At 40.1% G+C, this 13286-nt stretch overlaps 1 protein-coding gene across 1 annotated transcript; it reads right to left on the bottom strand.

The window, feature by feature from the left end:
- Window positions 1–424: 424 nt before the first annotated feature.
- On the bottom strand, window positions 425–13080 carry LOC108898007 (CD109 antigen-like). Its single transcript, XM_051078343.1, is given in 34 exon segments — window positions 425–1044; window positions 1209–1311; window positions 2329–2485; window positions 2660–2799; window positions 3407–3472; window positions 3574–3729; window positions 3854–4044; window positions 4462–4633; window positions 4779–4844; window positions 4846–5011; window positions 5354–5435; window positions 5651–5792; window positions 5794–5828; window positions 6438–6579; window positions 6747–6965; window positions 7163–7276; window positions 7534–7651; window positions 7777–7870; window positions 8063–8354; window positions 8871–9059; window positions 9160–9300; window positions 9772–9834; window positions 9946–10050; window positions 10301–10492; window positions 10576–10685; window positions 10773–10893; window positions 11034–11139; window positions 11233–11314; window positions 11848–11887; window positions 12002–12124; window positions 12261–12494; window positions 12618–12646; window positions 12731–12963; window positions 13001–13080. Coding segments are annotated over 34 exon segments (4506 nt in total). The 3' UTR covers window positions 425–841.
- Between the last annotated feature and the right edge of the window lie 206 nt (window positions 13081–13286).

Consider the following 13286-nt stretch of genomic DNA (forward strand, 5'->3'; position numbering starts at 1 on the left):
GGACAGAACACAGCAGGCTGAAATCTTAGAAATAACATTCATATTTCATACGTCAGTGGTGATGATTTACATGTGTGTATCCGTCTGGAGGTTGATCTGCAGCATTCCTCTGGCTGAGGGTTACGTGACGTGGCAGAGGGATAAGGTGGGCTTTATTTCACTTCAAATGATCTTACGGGGCATTGTCTTCCTCTGTGCCATATTTACACTCTGAGGTCTGGTTCTCTCAAGCAGGAGTGTTTTTTATCAACAGAAGTAGAAACATATTAAATCCAAAAGTGCAGTAGAGCTGTAGAATAAATCTTATTTTAGCCTTTATACGGCTTAAGGCAGCTTAACATGTCTGCATTTTCTGCCAAAATGGCGACAGCAGGACACATGTGGAACTGAGAAATGAATCCTTTTCATTTGTTCAGCTGCCAACTATACATGAGTGCTTTATTTCAGTCAACACATGGATTCATATGGAGAATGGTAGGTTTCATGAACTATGTAAAGACATTCTTTGAAATTGTTTTCTAATATATTGAACCCAAATATACATACACAACACAAATGAAATTAATAGGATGGTTTCCAATGACAGTAATTTCTCATTAAGTTCTATTTAAAAACAATATAAAACAAAACACATTGTAAATAGCAGAAGGCAAGTCTGCACTAAAGAGCAACATGCAAACAGTTCTCTAAATATTACAATCACTTGTCATGAAATAATATCTTTTGAAAAGAATTTTTAATTTGCATCCAGTGCATGTCAATGTGTACATACTGTACTAAAACTATGTCTCTCAATGTATATTAATTCCTTCAATATATATATTTTTTAAATTCTATAAAATCAGGCTACAATAAAAAAAGCAGTGACTCCAAGGAATATGCAACTCAAGCTGTAGGTGGCGCTGCTTAATGAGTGAGATGAGAGAGGGGAGGAAACTGTGATGATGACCCCTGGCCTACAGCGATCACAGTTTGTACCACAGAAGTAACAGGAGTCCATGTTGTGAAGAAAATCTGAGTTGTATGTTCTTACTGCTTTTCTTGCTGTAAGACAGGGAAAATAATCAATAATCATACTGACTTTAATAGTATTATAGATAAAACAGCGTACTGCTATTTCATTTTCAGATTTGTAGTTCCAAAAGCATTTTAAATAAATGCATACAGCACTGTGAGATTACAGCAGGACCATGCAAAATTGTACTCACTAGGTTCATAGTAGTCGTAAACCTGCACCACAGCATCCTGTACATGGGCCACTTTGTAGTGTCTAATGACTGGGAGGCCGATGCAAACCTCTGACTTGGAAATCTGCAAATAATACCAGAAAGGTAAATGATGATATACTACTGCCTGCACTTGCAATATACAGTTTAATAGTTAAATAAATAATAGTTTAATATGTTAAATACAGGTACCAGCTATCTGCTGTAGGAATCTTTTTTACTTAAGAGTGGTAGGGGGGGGGGCATTAAACTGTAGTGGGCATAGGCAAAGTTAGCTGACAAACAAACGTAGATGCTGAACAAACAGCTAAGTCACATTGAAGGCCGTAAATGACAATAACAGTGGAACGTTTGTGACAGTGGAATATAGCTAGCAAATCTAAGCTAGTTATCTAGGTTTATAGCTAGTTTACAGCTAGCGTGGTTGGTCAATTCACACAATAAGCTAACCTGAGCAGTTAGCTAAAGTTAGCTAAGCTGCATTTTTCGGTTAGCAACAACAGTACAACACCTTAGGCTACCCTTCTCCACTACAGGCCTATTACACATTTGATTATACTCAACAAGAAAACAGTGGTTCTTTGCAGATTCGTACAATAACTGTCAGTTAGCGTATAGTCTGGTAACAAGTGACATGAGAGGAGTCATTCTACCAATAGTATAGAGTTTTGTGAGGGATAAATCATTATTCTTAGAATAAACTTGAACTGCTTCGAGCAAAAACAACAAACAAACAAACAAAACAATTACAGTAAAATTAAGAGATTTTAAATCACCATCAGAGTTATATTCCTGACAGTGTGGTAAAATTAAACCATGTTTTGAAATAAAAATGAAAAGTTGAGTTCAGTGAATAAATACATTTTTGTCGGCCAGTAGAAAATGTCATATGGGTTTGAGGTTGCACTTTGGGAATTTGGACTCGTGACTCAGCATTTCAAACGATCCTAGCTACATGTGTGACTCTACACTACACTACATCCTAGATTGTTCTACCAGCCCTATTTTGGAAAAATGTTTGTATAACCAAAACTACAATTTTCCCACCACTCATACTGGTAAGCCTGGCCATGAAATGTTCACACACTGATGATACACTTACTGAATCAAGGTACAGGCTAACTTTCTCAGGCAGTATCTCCACCTTTCTGATAAGATCTGTTGGGGTAGCAGCTCCAGGAGACAGGCGGAAACCACTGAGCATGCCCACATCCAATATAGCCATACCTGTATGAGATATCACCTGACTATCCTTTAATCTAGAGAGGAAAAAAGCAAGAGGTCATACACATTCAGGGCCCCTGTGTTATGTAATACGTTATTGTAATGGAAACATAACATAAAGATAGATAACATACAGGTATATATTAAAATAAATGTTAGAAAAATGACGTTAACTTGACATATACATCTATCTGTGTTACAGTACTTACCTCATGCATATAGACAGCACCATGTGATTGTAGCCTCTTTCTTCAGAAACATCAACTTTTAATGAGAAAGCCTCATCATCTGAGGTGTGCAGGAGGTTCTGTGAAAACGCTGCGCTCTCCACATTGTAAAAGACATTCATCTGGATGAATTCATGGAGATGGTTAAAAATGTAAATACGCAGATCTGATGATAAAAAGCTAAACTGTACAGTTCAGTTTCAGATACCACAGCTTAAATACCTTAGTCACAAAAACAGTATCTGTCGTGAGAAAACTAATTGAATCTCTGTATTTGTTCACTTGTTTCTATGTGAGAGTATTAAATGACAGGTTAAAAACAAGTTCTATGACAGAGGGGGTCTGGAAGAAAAAATAAAATAATACAGTGAAAAGATTCACCTTTCACCATAGTCCTCTGAGTGATATTATCCTGTATACTATGGTGTGTGTTCCAGATGTTAATTGCTGAGAGTCCATTATCATGCTACATTTGCATTTCGCTGTTTTTGGTTTAGCATTTACAAAGCAGTACATTGTGCTGGGTGAAGCTATCCTGCACAGCTGCTGTGTTCAATTTATTCTGGTCATGCTCTGGTGGTTAAACTGTACTTTATGTTGAGCTGAATATTTTGTTAGTATGGAAACACTCCTGCATTGTAAGGGGTAGTGTGGAGATTGTGGTGTTATATTTTCCTCTGACACAAACAGCTTTAGCAGTATACAGAAGAGCAGATGATAGAACTTTACCTGAAATGTGGCAAATCCTCTTCCTTCCATGTATATGTTTAGGTGTAGATCTTTTTCTGCATTAATCTTTAAGAACATAAAGTAAAAGTAGAAAATCCAGCATTATATAAAATATCACATATGCACATATTAGGCATCAACTGTGGGATCCCACATGGGTTTATTACCTCTTGGATTTGAGATATGCGATAGTTCGTGGAGTTGATACTAAACTGAGACACAAACATAGGTGCTGGGGCAGATACATCAAGCCTGAGGTCAATAGCATTGGCACCACTAAATGCAGCGTAGTAAGCCAGAGCCTGGAGGGCAACCACTGTGTCCTGAGGAAGGAAAAGGGTAACATTTCAGTGTGCTTTGGACTCAACCAAACAGGCCTTACTTTATTTCACAGTTACGTATTTAAGCATCAGTTACTTCAGTAATAGACTGAAGGTTTAGTCTCACCTGTGTTGTCCCATAGCCTCCAAGATGATTCCTCTGCTTACTTAACCACTTCAGCAATGAAATGCCCTCAACTAAGCTGCCATGCCTCAAAAGAGCCAGCAGCACATAAGAGGCCATCTCTATCTGTGCTGAGTGTGGCTGCCAGTCATGTGACTTCAGGCCAGCAGAGGATATCCACATTTTGACTCCATCTTTGGAATGAAATGACAGAAACTGTAATCAGTATAAGGATGTCCACATACCGTTCCTACAGATTTTATAATGTGGCAAAAGTCTTCATGAATCTAGACAAAAATGTACACAAATGTGTAGAATGTCATGAATTGTCTTTAATGTTGCTGCTCCTCTTGATTACATGGATCTGGATTGGAGGAACTTCAAGATCCACAAATCAAATTTTGTAGATTGATTTGAGTTTGAAATCTCTTTTCCAGGAGACTTTTGTAAAACTTTACCAGGATGCTTAGTGGCAGTATAGTGTTTGGTAATATAATAAACAAATACTTTTAACTCAATATAATAGTTTTGTGATATATCAGTATGAAATTCTCATTCTCACATGTGCACTTTCCTCAACATTAAACAACAGAGAACCTTTGCTAAATTACCTGTGTTGTCAGCTCTACTGATGATCTCAGACAGGACAGTTTTAGTCATGGGACTGTTGGCCAGAACTAAAGCATAAGTCACGAGACATAGGCTGTAGTTACTGACCACCCCACTGGACACTTTGTCCTCCAGGTACTTCTGGGCCAGGGACACATTGCTTGAGTACCTTTCCTTCAAGAAGACCCAGACAAAAGGTCATTACTGTCAACTGACTTTTTTTCCTCATACTCTTAACATGACAGCCCTTAAATATTCCTGTCACTCTCCCATGCAATTTCACCTTCTCCACTGACATACACATATTCTCTTGACATACCGCATAGGTCTGATCCTCCAGCAGTGCTATCAGTACATAGGCAGTGAGTGCCACTGATCCATTATCCGAGTCCTCCCTGCATCTCTGTGTGGATCAGCCTTCCCACCTCGGTGAATTCTCCCTGAGGCCCCTGGTGTTTCAAAAGCCAAGTCATGGCTCTGGTCAGGACACTCTGGTCTACCCGCATGTAGGGCTGAGCCTGAAGGAAGCAGCGCAGCACAAAGGCTGTCAGCCTATGACCAAAGACAGAGGAGAGGCAGCATGAGAGACTGGGAGATTACATTTCTATAGATTTAATGTATATTGATTCAGCCCAAAAGGTTGAGAAGCTGCAGAAAGACATTCTTTCCCTTTCTTCTCAAATAACACATTAAGACCAATTTACTTTTTGCAAATCAAACCTTATTCACCCGCGTTTCAGGATATCAACACCATAATTCATGGAAAATTCTCAAAGCAGGTGAGCACTGCATTAAATATATAAAATGATTTCATCTCCACAATGCGGAGTCTTTCACCTGATTTACAATAAACTACATGTCGCTTGTGCCATTTCCAGTACACTGGTGACCTACCATGTACTTCCCGAGGTGTCACTGGCTCCGAAAGCACTGAAGGAACCGTCATCTCGTTGGTAGGACAACTGTCTCTGATATCCTTACAGCAGATAATATAACATGTTGATATAATATGAAAAATAAGCAACAAATCCCTAAATTTAATATAGGTAATTATCATCTAAATAAATAAGATACCACAGTTGTTCTGTTACACCTAAATAACAACAATAACTATTACACTGTATACAACAAGGATATGGTGTAGTTTACTATAAATAAGTGACTTCAGTGAGTCATGTAAAAGCTGCTTACCCCCCATCATATAGCCCAGAACCTTGTTCCTGATCTCCGCATCATCCAGGGTTGACTGATCCAGGTACTGGAGAACATAAACACTTGGAGCAAAGTGGATCATGTTCTGCTCCCCACAACCAAGAGGCATCTGAACCAGTGTAATCCAGGTTGTTGAAGGACAAGGCCAAGATATCACCTGTGTAAAGCAGGAAGGATTTAACTGTTGCCCAACACATTTACAAATAGACCAGACAGACCTGACGTCATGTCATTTTTGAAATGTATGCTTCACTTGACTTGCACATAAAAGAAAACCATACTTCTAAAAAAAAGTCAGAGCTGTGGTTTAGGTTACAAGCTATGGAAGAATGATCTACATTAGAGAGACAAAAAGTCCATCCTGCATATTTTCTTGGTGTTTAATAAAGCTGACTATCACAACAAGGGTTAACCCTAACCCACAAGCACGAAAACCACAAATTTGGCTCCAAATGAGGAAAATACTGAAACTTGCCTCTTTACCATGACAAATGGCAAACATCCCTGAACCTGAATGGAGCCAAGCCAAACAGCCTGACAGCTGTTCAGAATGTGTCCACCATAAACATTCCTGTTTGATGTCCATTGTTTCCATTTTTCAACGTGCACTATCTAAATGATGTCAGGAGATTGATGCGCAAATCGTCTGAACACAAAGGAAAATGCGAGCATTTATTACACATGCCTAATTGACTAAAAGTAAACATGAACTGCAGTCAGACGGAACTGCCACTGGCACAGCAGGGAGGATGAATGGCAGACGTACCAACCAGTGCCACATGGGCCCTCTGGCTGCCCGGCACCACATCTGGTGGAAAGGAGAAGGAGACAGATCTGGATTTGTTGTGGCTCTCTGGTACCAGCTCCAGGAACAGAGACTCTGAGAAGGACTGTTCAACACCCTCAGGCTGCAGGAACATGGAAGTAAGTCACTGTTATCATGGGATTAGCTGTATGCCACGTAGCACTTGGTATTTTATACTGCACCCTTACCCACAATTCTTAACCTCACTGAGAGATGACTTCACACACTAGATTCATACATATTATCCAATATATTTCCATCATACCACACCTTCACAAGAACTCTCCAAACAAGGCTGTCTGAGGCCTCAGCACACACGGCGTCCACAGATATTTCCATCTCGCCCAGAGCTACAGGCCTTATAGGGAACAGGGCTGAAGCAGAGACATGACTCCCTAGGGTGAGTTTTTGAGCATTTACCACAGAGACGTCTCCTCTGTCTCCCAAAACAAACTCAAAGGCCTTGCCCTGTGCGAGCAGCACGATGACCTGCAGAGCAAAACACATGAGAACAAAGAGAAAGCCTTTTAGACAAAGAATCTACAAAAACAGTTAAAACACCATGAATGACAATGACAGATGTTTATTATTGGAATCAGTGGGAGTGGTAAAAGGCTGAAATAATATGGATAATTTACCACTTCTGTTCCAGCCAGAGTATATACCACAAATTTGGTCCTGCATACCTCTATGTCCCGCTCTAAATGGTTGATGATGTTCACCTCTAGCACAATCTCCTCTCCCCTGATGAGGTATGATGGGACATTTAGAGACAAGGAGAAATCTTTGGACACAGTCAACTGTGAATAAGAGGACACAGACCAATTCAAAGCTATAACAAAAATACAAAAACAAAAGAAATCACTATTGAAATGATAAAATATCCAGTCAAAGTTAATTGAAAATTTGTTAAACCTGCAAAGCTTTACAGAATGAAAAAATTTCAGCAAGGTTGGCAGCAAGGGGAAGAACAGAAAATTAGATCCAAAATCACTTCCTATGTCTATGCCTGTGTATATCACCAGCATATAGTGGCACATACTGAGTATTTAGTTACCTTTTGTGGTACAGGAGTGAAGCCTAAACCCAGGTTGTCTGACATTACCAGTGCTACAGCTCCCAAAGAAGTAACACCATCTGGCACTGTTATTTTCTCACTCATCCATGTTTTATCACTGAGTGAAATGACACAAAAAAACAGAATTTATTCAGTGAGTTTTGACCCAAATATGGGTTTGCAGTGAACTGAATAAGGCTCACTCATTTTTAATCTCTTACCCAAACACCTCTCAGCACTCACCTAATATTAGTATCTAACCACAGCAAGGATTCAGAGGCATCCATCCACTGGCTCCAGTACTTCTCCACCAAGAGAACATCTCCTTTTGCAAACCCTCCAGAGGAGAGAAAAGAGATCAGAAAAGGCCCAGGCTGTATTTATATCTAAAGACTGAAGGTTAAATCTGGTGTTACTGAAATTGTGAGATCAATGCAATATGCTAAGTGGCCACAAGAGGGACTCAAGATAGAGAGCGGATGCTATATTGAATGGCCACATTGATTCACTGTGTTGTCACTTATCATACCAGTTTTAGATCCATGAGAATTATTTTTCTCATACAGGTTGGCATTGGTCAACATCCTAATGTCACATTCCTGTGGTGTGAAAGATACAAAAAAGACAAAAACAATCATAAATTTGTTGTTGTTGTTGCTAAAAATACAACCATCAACAGTGTTTTGAGATGTGAACACTAATGATGCATCATTAGTGCGACAACCTATGAAAAATAGGTCAGGACTCTGCAGGTGATGTAAGGTGTAAAACAGTCTCGGCTCTGTAGATGCCCGAGGAGATTTCAGTTTAAATGATCTATTCTACCGGACACAATACACGCCGCCAGAGCTTTGGCAGATGACAAAAGGTCATCTTAGGATGGCCCACTGTGGTGAAGCTTTGTTTCCTCTGTCTTGCATCCATCAATAACCCTCAGGCTGTGCACCCAACACACTAGAGTTACCAGCTCCTACAAACAGCGGAGTCATCTCCTAACAAAGCAGACAGATAGGTTACATCCAGACCAACTGGTTTTAGTGGTCACACACTGAATACTTGTAGAGTGCCCAAGTGGGAAAAGTGTGTGTGTGAAGATTAAAATGACTGGGAGGACTGGTGCTTTGTAATTAAACTGTGAAATGGACAAAGCAGGAATAAAGCAAATCTGACAGTATCTAAACAAGTGACTTTCTGAAGGAGGTTCACAGAAGATTAAATTTTGCTCTTTTGTCAAGGCTTTACTATACACTGTAGCTTCTGGGTTCATATCAAGTAACTTCAATCACAAAAAACTAACTAATTAGTGTTCTGAACGGCAAAAAGACCTATTGCCATACCTGCTTTACTTTTAAGTCCTGGTCATCCTCCGGAGAGTCGTCATCATGAGTCCCCATAATCACAATTCCTACCTGGATCCTGGGTTCTAGGGCAGTCACAGTGAGTGATACCTGCTCCCCTGGTTGGGCCTTGTCACTGCTCCAGTTTAGAGACAGCTGAGGAAAATAAATACACAGAGAATCACAGGCCTGGCCAGGAGAATTATGCAACTATTTGAATAACACAATAAAGTACAGTGATGTAGTAATAAATTAAAGTACATAATCGTGGTTGAGGGGTACAGTGCACTGTGTCACTGGTGACCTCTCCATCAGAGAGGATGCAGTAGACAGTGATACAGGCCTCAGGTAACCAGGACAGTGTTGGGGTCAGAGAAAAAGAGGATGAATTCTTTGTTCCAGCAGCCACCACCTGACCTCTAGAGCTCACCTGGAAGTAAGACAATAAAGGAGCCATTTGCATCTGACCACAAACCTCCTCAAATTTTTCATTTAAAGAAGTAATAAGCACAGTGATATATAAAACATCACAAAATGATCTGTACATGTGCGTCCACTATCTCGCGCACAGTGTTTGCAGGCTTCACAATGACTGATGAACTGATTGTAGCTAATAAAGAGAAATATTCAAGAATAATTTCAAAACTGTATCAGAGCTTACAGATGCATGAAAGTAATCTTTGTCTGAAATTTTCCAGTCATATGAAGGAGAGTATATATCTAATATACTAGTATCTCTCGGATTCCTAAGGATGTTAAAATATTGCATCTTCGATTCTTGACGGAAGGTGTAAAATGTGACCTGTCTATAAAACCCTGCTGATTTCCTGCAAAACAGTAATAACCAAACAGTGATGTAAATATGTTAAGTGCTTTGTTTGATATATTCTAGCAAACATACCACAAAGTGAAGCACAGTCGGTTCAGAGGTGCTCTCCACATCTATCTGCAGAGGTGATCCAATCTGAAAGTTAAAAAAAATATATATTATTACAAAATATGTCTATCTACATAATTAATAGAATAATTTATATGCACACATTAGCAAAGCTACAAGATACATGTGTAGGGTTACCTGTGCAGGCAAGGTGTTAATTGGGGAGATCTGAATATATGAGCTACTAGGAGAAGAGTAGTTGTTGTAGACCATCAAAGTCTCCTCACTGGAATGGAACCTGACCTGAATATAAACACAATAGACAAAATATGAACTTGTGGACAAACACTCTGGATAAGATGCCATTTGTCAAATCTGTTTCAGAATCTTTGGATGTTTAGTTTCACTTCTACTTAAGTTTACAGGTCCTGGGGTCATTTTTCTTACTGGTAAATGTGTAATCTTATACTGAAGCTACTCATCTTACACAACTGCTGAACACCACTTTTCCCGGAGGACCAACATTCCAGGTACTATAAATCAACATACTCACCTGAATAAAAAGCATCTCCACTTGATCCTGTAACTTAAACTTAATGTGGACGTTCCCGTCCTCGGGCACGGGGACAGTTTCAGTTGTTGGTTCAGTATTTGTGGTGGACTTTCTCTGAGTCACCTCAACCACAGCTGAGTACATTAGATCCTGTGAGCTCAAAGGCTTTTTGTCATATCTAGAGATCTTGAGCTGTGGAATACAGAGTAGGCAGTTAGCTCCTGGAAATAAAAACAGCTGTCACATAAACAGAGTCAAAATTATAATTCACTCACTTTTGTAGAGAAGTGTAAAGATGGTTTTAGTGAAGGTGGAAAATCATGGAACATCAGCTGGTATGGATTCTGCACAAGGTGGACCTCGACTGTTTTGTTCACTTTAAATTCTTAAGTGACAAGAGATGATATCATTCAGTGATTTATAAAAGCAAACACACTCTGCACATTAATCAACACTGTTTCATCTTTCTCACCAGTAGTGTTGCTGGTAACACAGGCAACAACGTGTACATGACTGTCGCTGCTAATTCCTGATGAAGTGTGCAGGGCTTGAAGTTGATCTTTGCTGAAGAAAAACTGTGTTGATCCATAGATCTGAAAAGCAATGGTCAAAAATTAACCAGTGCCATTAAGTATCCAGATACTTTAACTGTAAACGCTGGCTAAAAGCACACAGAGCCTATTGTCAGTGTCCATTCTTTGATGAATGAACTAAAGGGACAGTAAATCCTCACCTCTTTGGATTGTGTTAGCATGTCTGGAGGGGCTGCATCATACATATCAGGTGCCAGAGTGACTGAGACAGTTAATCTTCCCTGTACAGGTTGTCCGCTAGGGTAACTACAGAAACAAAAACAAAACTTCTTCAGTGTAATCTCTAAACATATTTGTAAATGTGACATTATCCATATGAATTAGCTTAATTGATCTCACAGTGCTCTGACTGATCCTGAGATGTCATCTCCAACAAGGACCCGCAAAGGTGTCTTTACCAGCATTTCAAATCGGGGACGATCTGGAACAAATATGTGGGGGAGGCAGGAATTAAAAGACAGGTTTATGTTTTTGCAAGTTTATCTTCAAGGACAGGGTTCACCATTTTTAAAATGAGTCTTAGAAAGAACAGTTAGGTGCCCATATGAAAACTGAAACACATTATGACATCGTTCCTCTTGTTCCTAAATTGCCTCCAGTGTAAGTGATTGGGGACAAAATCTTCAGTCTGTGCATGAATGTATTCAGAAGTGTATCTCGAGATAATACATAAAGCCTCAGCAGTCTGATTTAAACAAATCAAGTATTTATCATCCAAAAGTTACAATCTAATTTTTGTTCCCCCTGACAGTGTGTTGTGCTGAGCTGCCAAGGAAGGATAGCAACAAAATGAGGGGATTTGGTGCTAATAAGGCTGGAACTTTGGAAAATACCCATTAGATTTGTCTAACTGAGACCGATGAGGCCTCATATTAATGTTGGCTGAACTTTGAAATGCATTTTTTCACAGTACAAAGACAAAAACAATATGGCAATAAATCAGAGCTCTGTTACCGTGATGTTCCACAGTGATTTTTTTCTTATCAGTAACACCCTGTAATTAAGAGGATAAGAAGTTATATTTTTTTAAATCTATATTGTTCAACTCAAATACTAGTCTTTTCAACAGATGTGCAAAGTTTTATATATAACAAAAATTCAATCTTACATTCACAGTTGTTGTGATCGCCCACTGTCCAAGAGGAGCTGTCTGGGATAAGCTGACTTCCTGCAACACAATCCCCAGATTCCCTGCAGACTCCCACCTGTCAATGACATTCCCACTGGGATCCTGCATGTGACAAAGACACATCAGGCGAACTTTCCACTACCTGCACAATGCCCTGGCTAAGAAATCTATTCAGCCTCTGTGGCTTTTGTTCTTTCACACAGACAGACACACACACAGAAGGAAGACAGAAACCTACCTGTACAGAGATATCCACTTTGCCTTTGTATGGACGCTTATCCAACTGGACAGACACAACTCTGACTCTGACCGTATCGCCTGGTTGGTAGCGTGATCTGTCGGTTTGGATGAAGGTGGAGACGTTCTTAGGGTTGAAGCTGAGGGTGGTGGTGCTGGTGAAGAGGAGGCTGTCACTCCTGTGGCCTCTCACCGTCAAGTTAAAGAGGGAATTCTGGGTTACAGAGCCAGGAATCTGGGGCGAGTGTATGAGCATTATCAGAAACACAAACATGTGATATCAGGCTCAGGCTTAGAAATCAGTCTTATTCTTTGCGGGAAAAACTGCAGTGAAGAAAGAGAAGAAACATATACTCACAGGAGGGAGTGTAAGGATCCTGGTCAAACCTTAAAAGCAGAACAATGCTTTAGCTCTCTAAAATCGTTACACAAATCAACCCTAAATCTGTGTGTGTGTAACTGCAGTGTCACCTCCTTGGAAGTCCTCCGTTTGGGCTACTCTGGTGTCACCATTTGCCAATTCAGCCGTCACCTTGCCAGAGAAGCCTGTAAAAACAGTGACAGCCAGGGGAGTGGGTGTCCCAGCATGCAACACCTCTGGACCAGAGATCAGAAACAATGTCCTAACAGAGGAGGGAAGGAAAGAAGTGTTAGTCAAACAAGTCAGTCGTGATTTATCAATACATAAAATATGAGCTTGGGTTCTTTGTAGTGTAATTTGCAACAAACTGCACTACTTACCTGTTTGAATCCTGAGTCAATCCGGGTGCAGCAAAAACCACAACACCCAAACACACAACCAGGGTCCAAATCCCGTCCATGCCTTGGTTCCCCGCTTCGTCACACGTCCAACTTTTGGTTCAGACACACAAACTGACGGCCACAGCTTACACAAGCTCAACTGACCTGGACTACGTCTTGTGAAACTCCACCTCCTGTCCTCACACCAACATCCCTCACATGATCACATACACTCTTACACACACCAGAATGCATACACATATTATCACACATTTTCTCTGTCGCA

The sequence above is a fragment of the Lates calcarifer genome, linkage group LG19 (genome assembly GCF_001640805.2).
Source record: "Lates calcarifer isolate ASB-BC8 linkage group LG19, TLL_Latcal_v3, whole genome shotgun sequence".
NCBI classification, from domain to species: domain Eukaryota; kingdom Metazoa; phylum Chordata; class Actinopteri; family Centropomidae; genus Lates; species Lates calcarifer.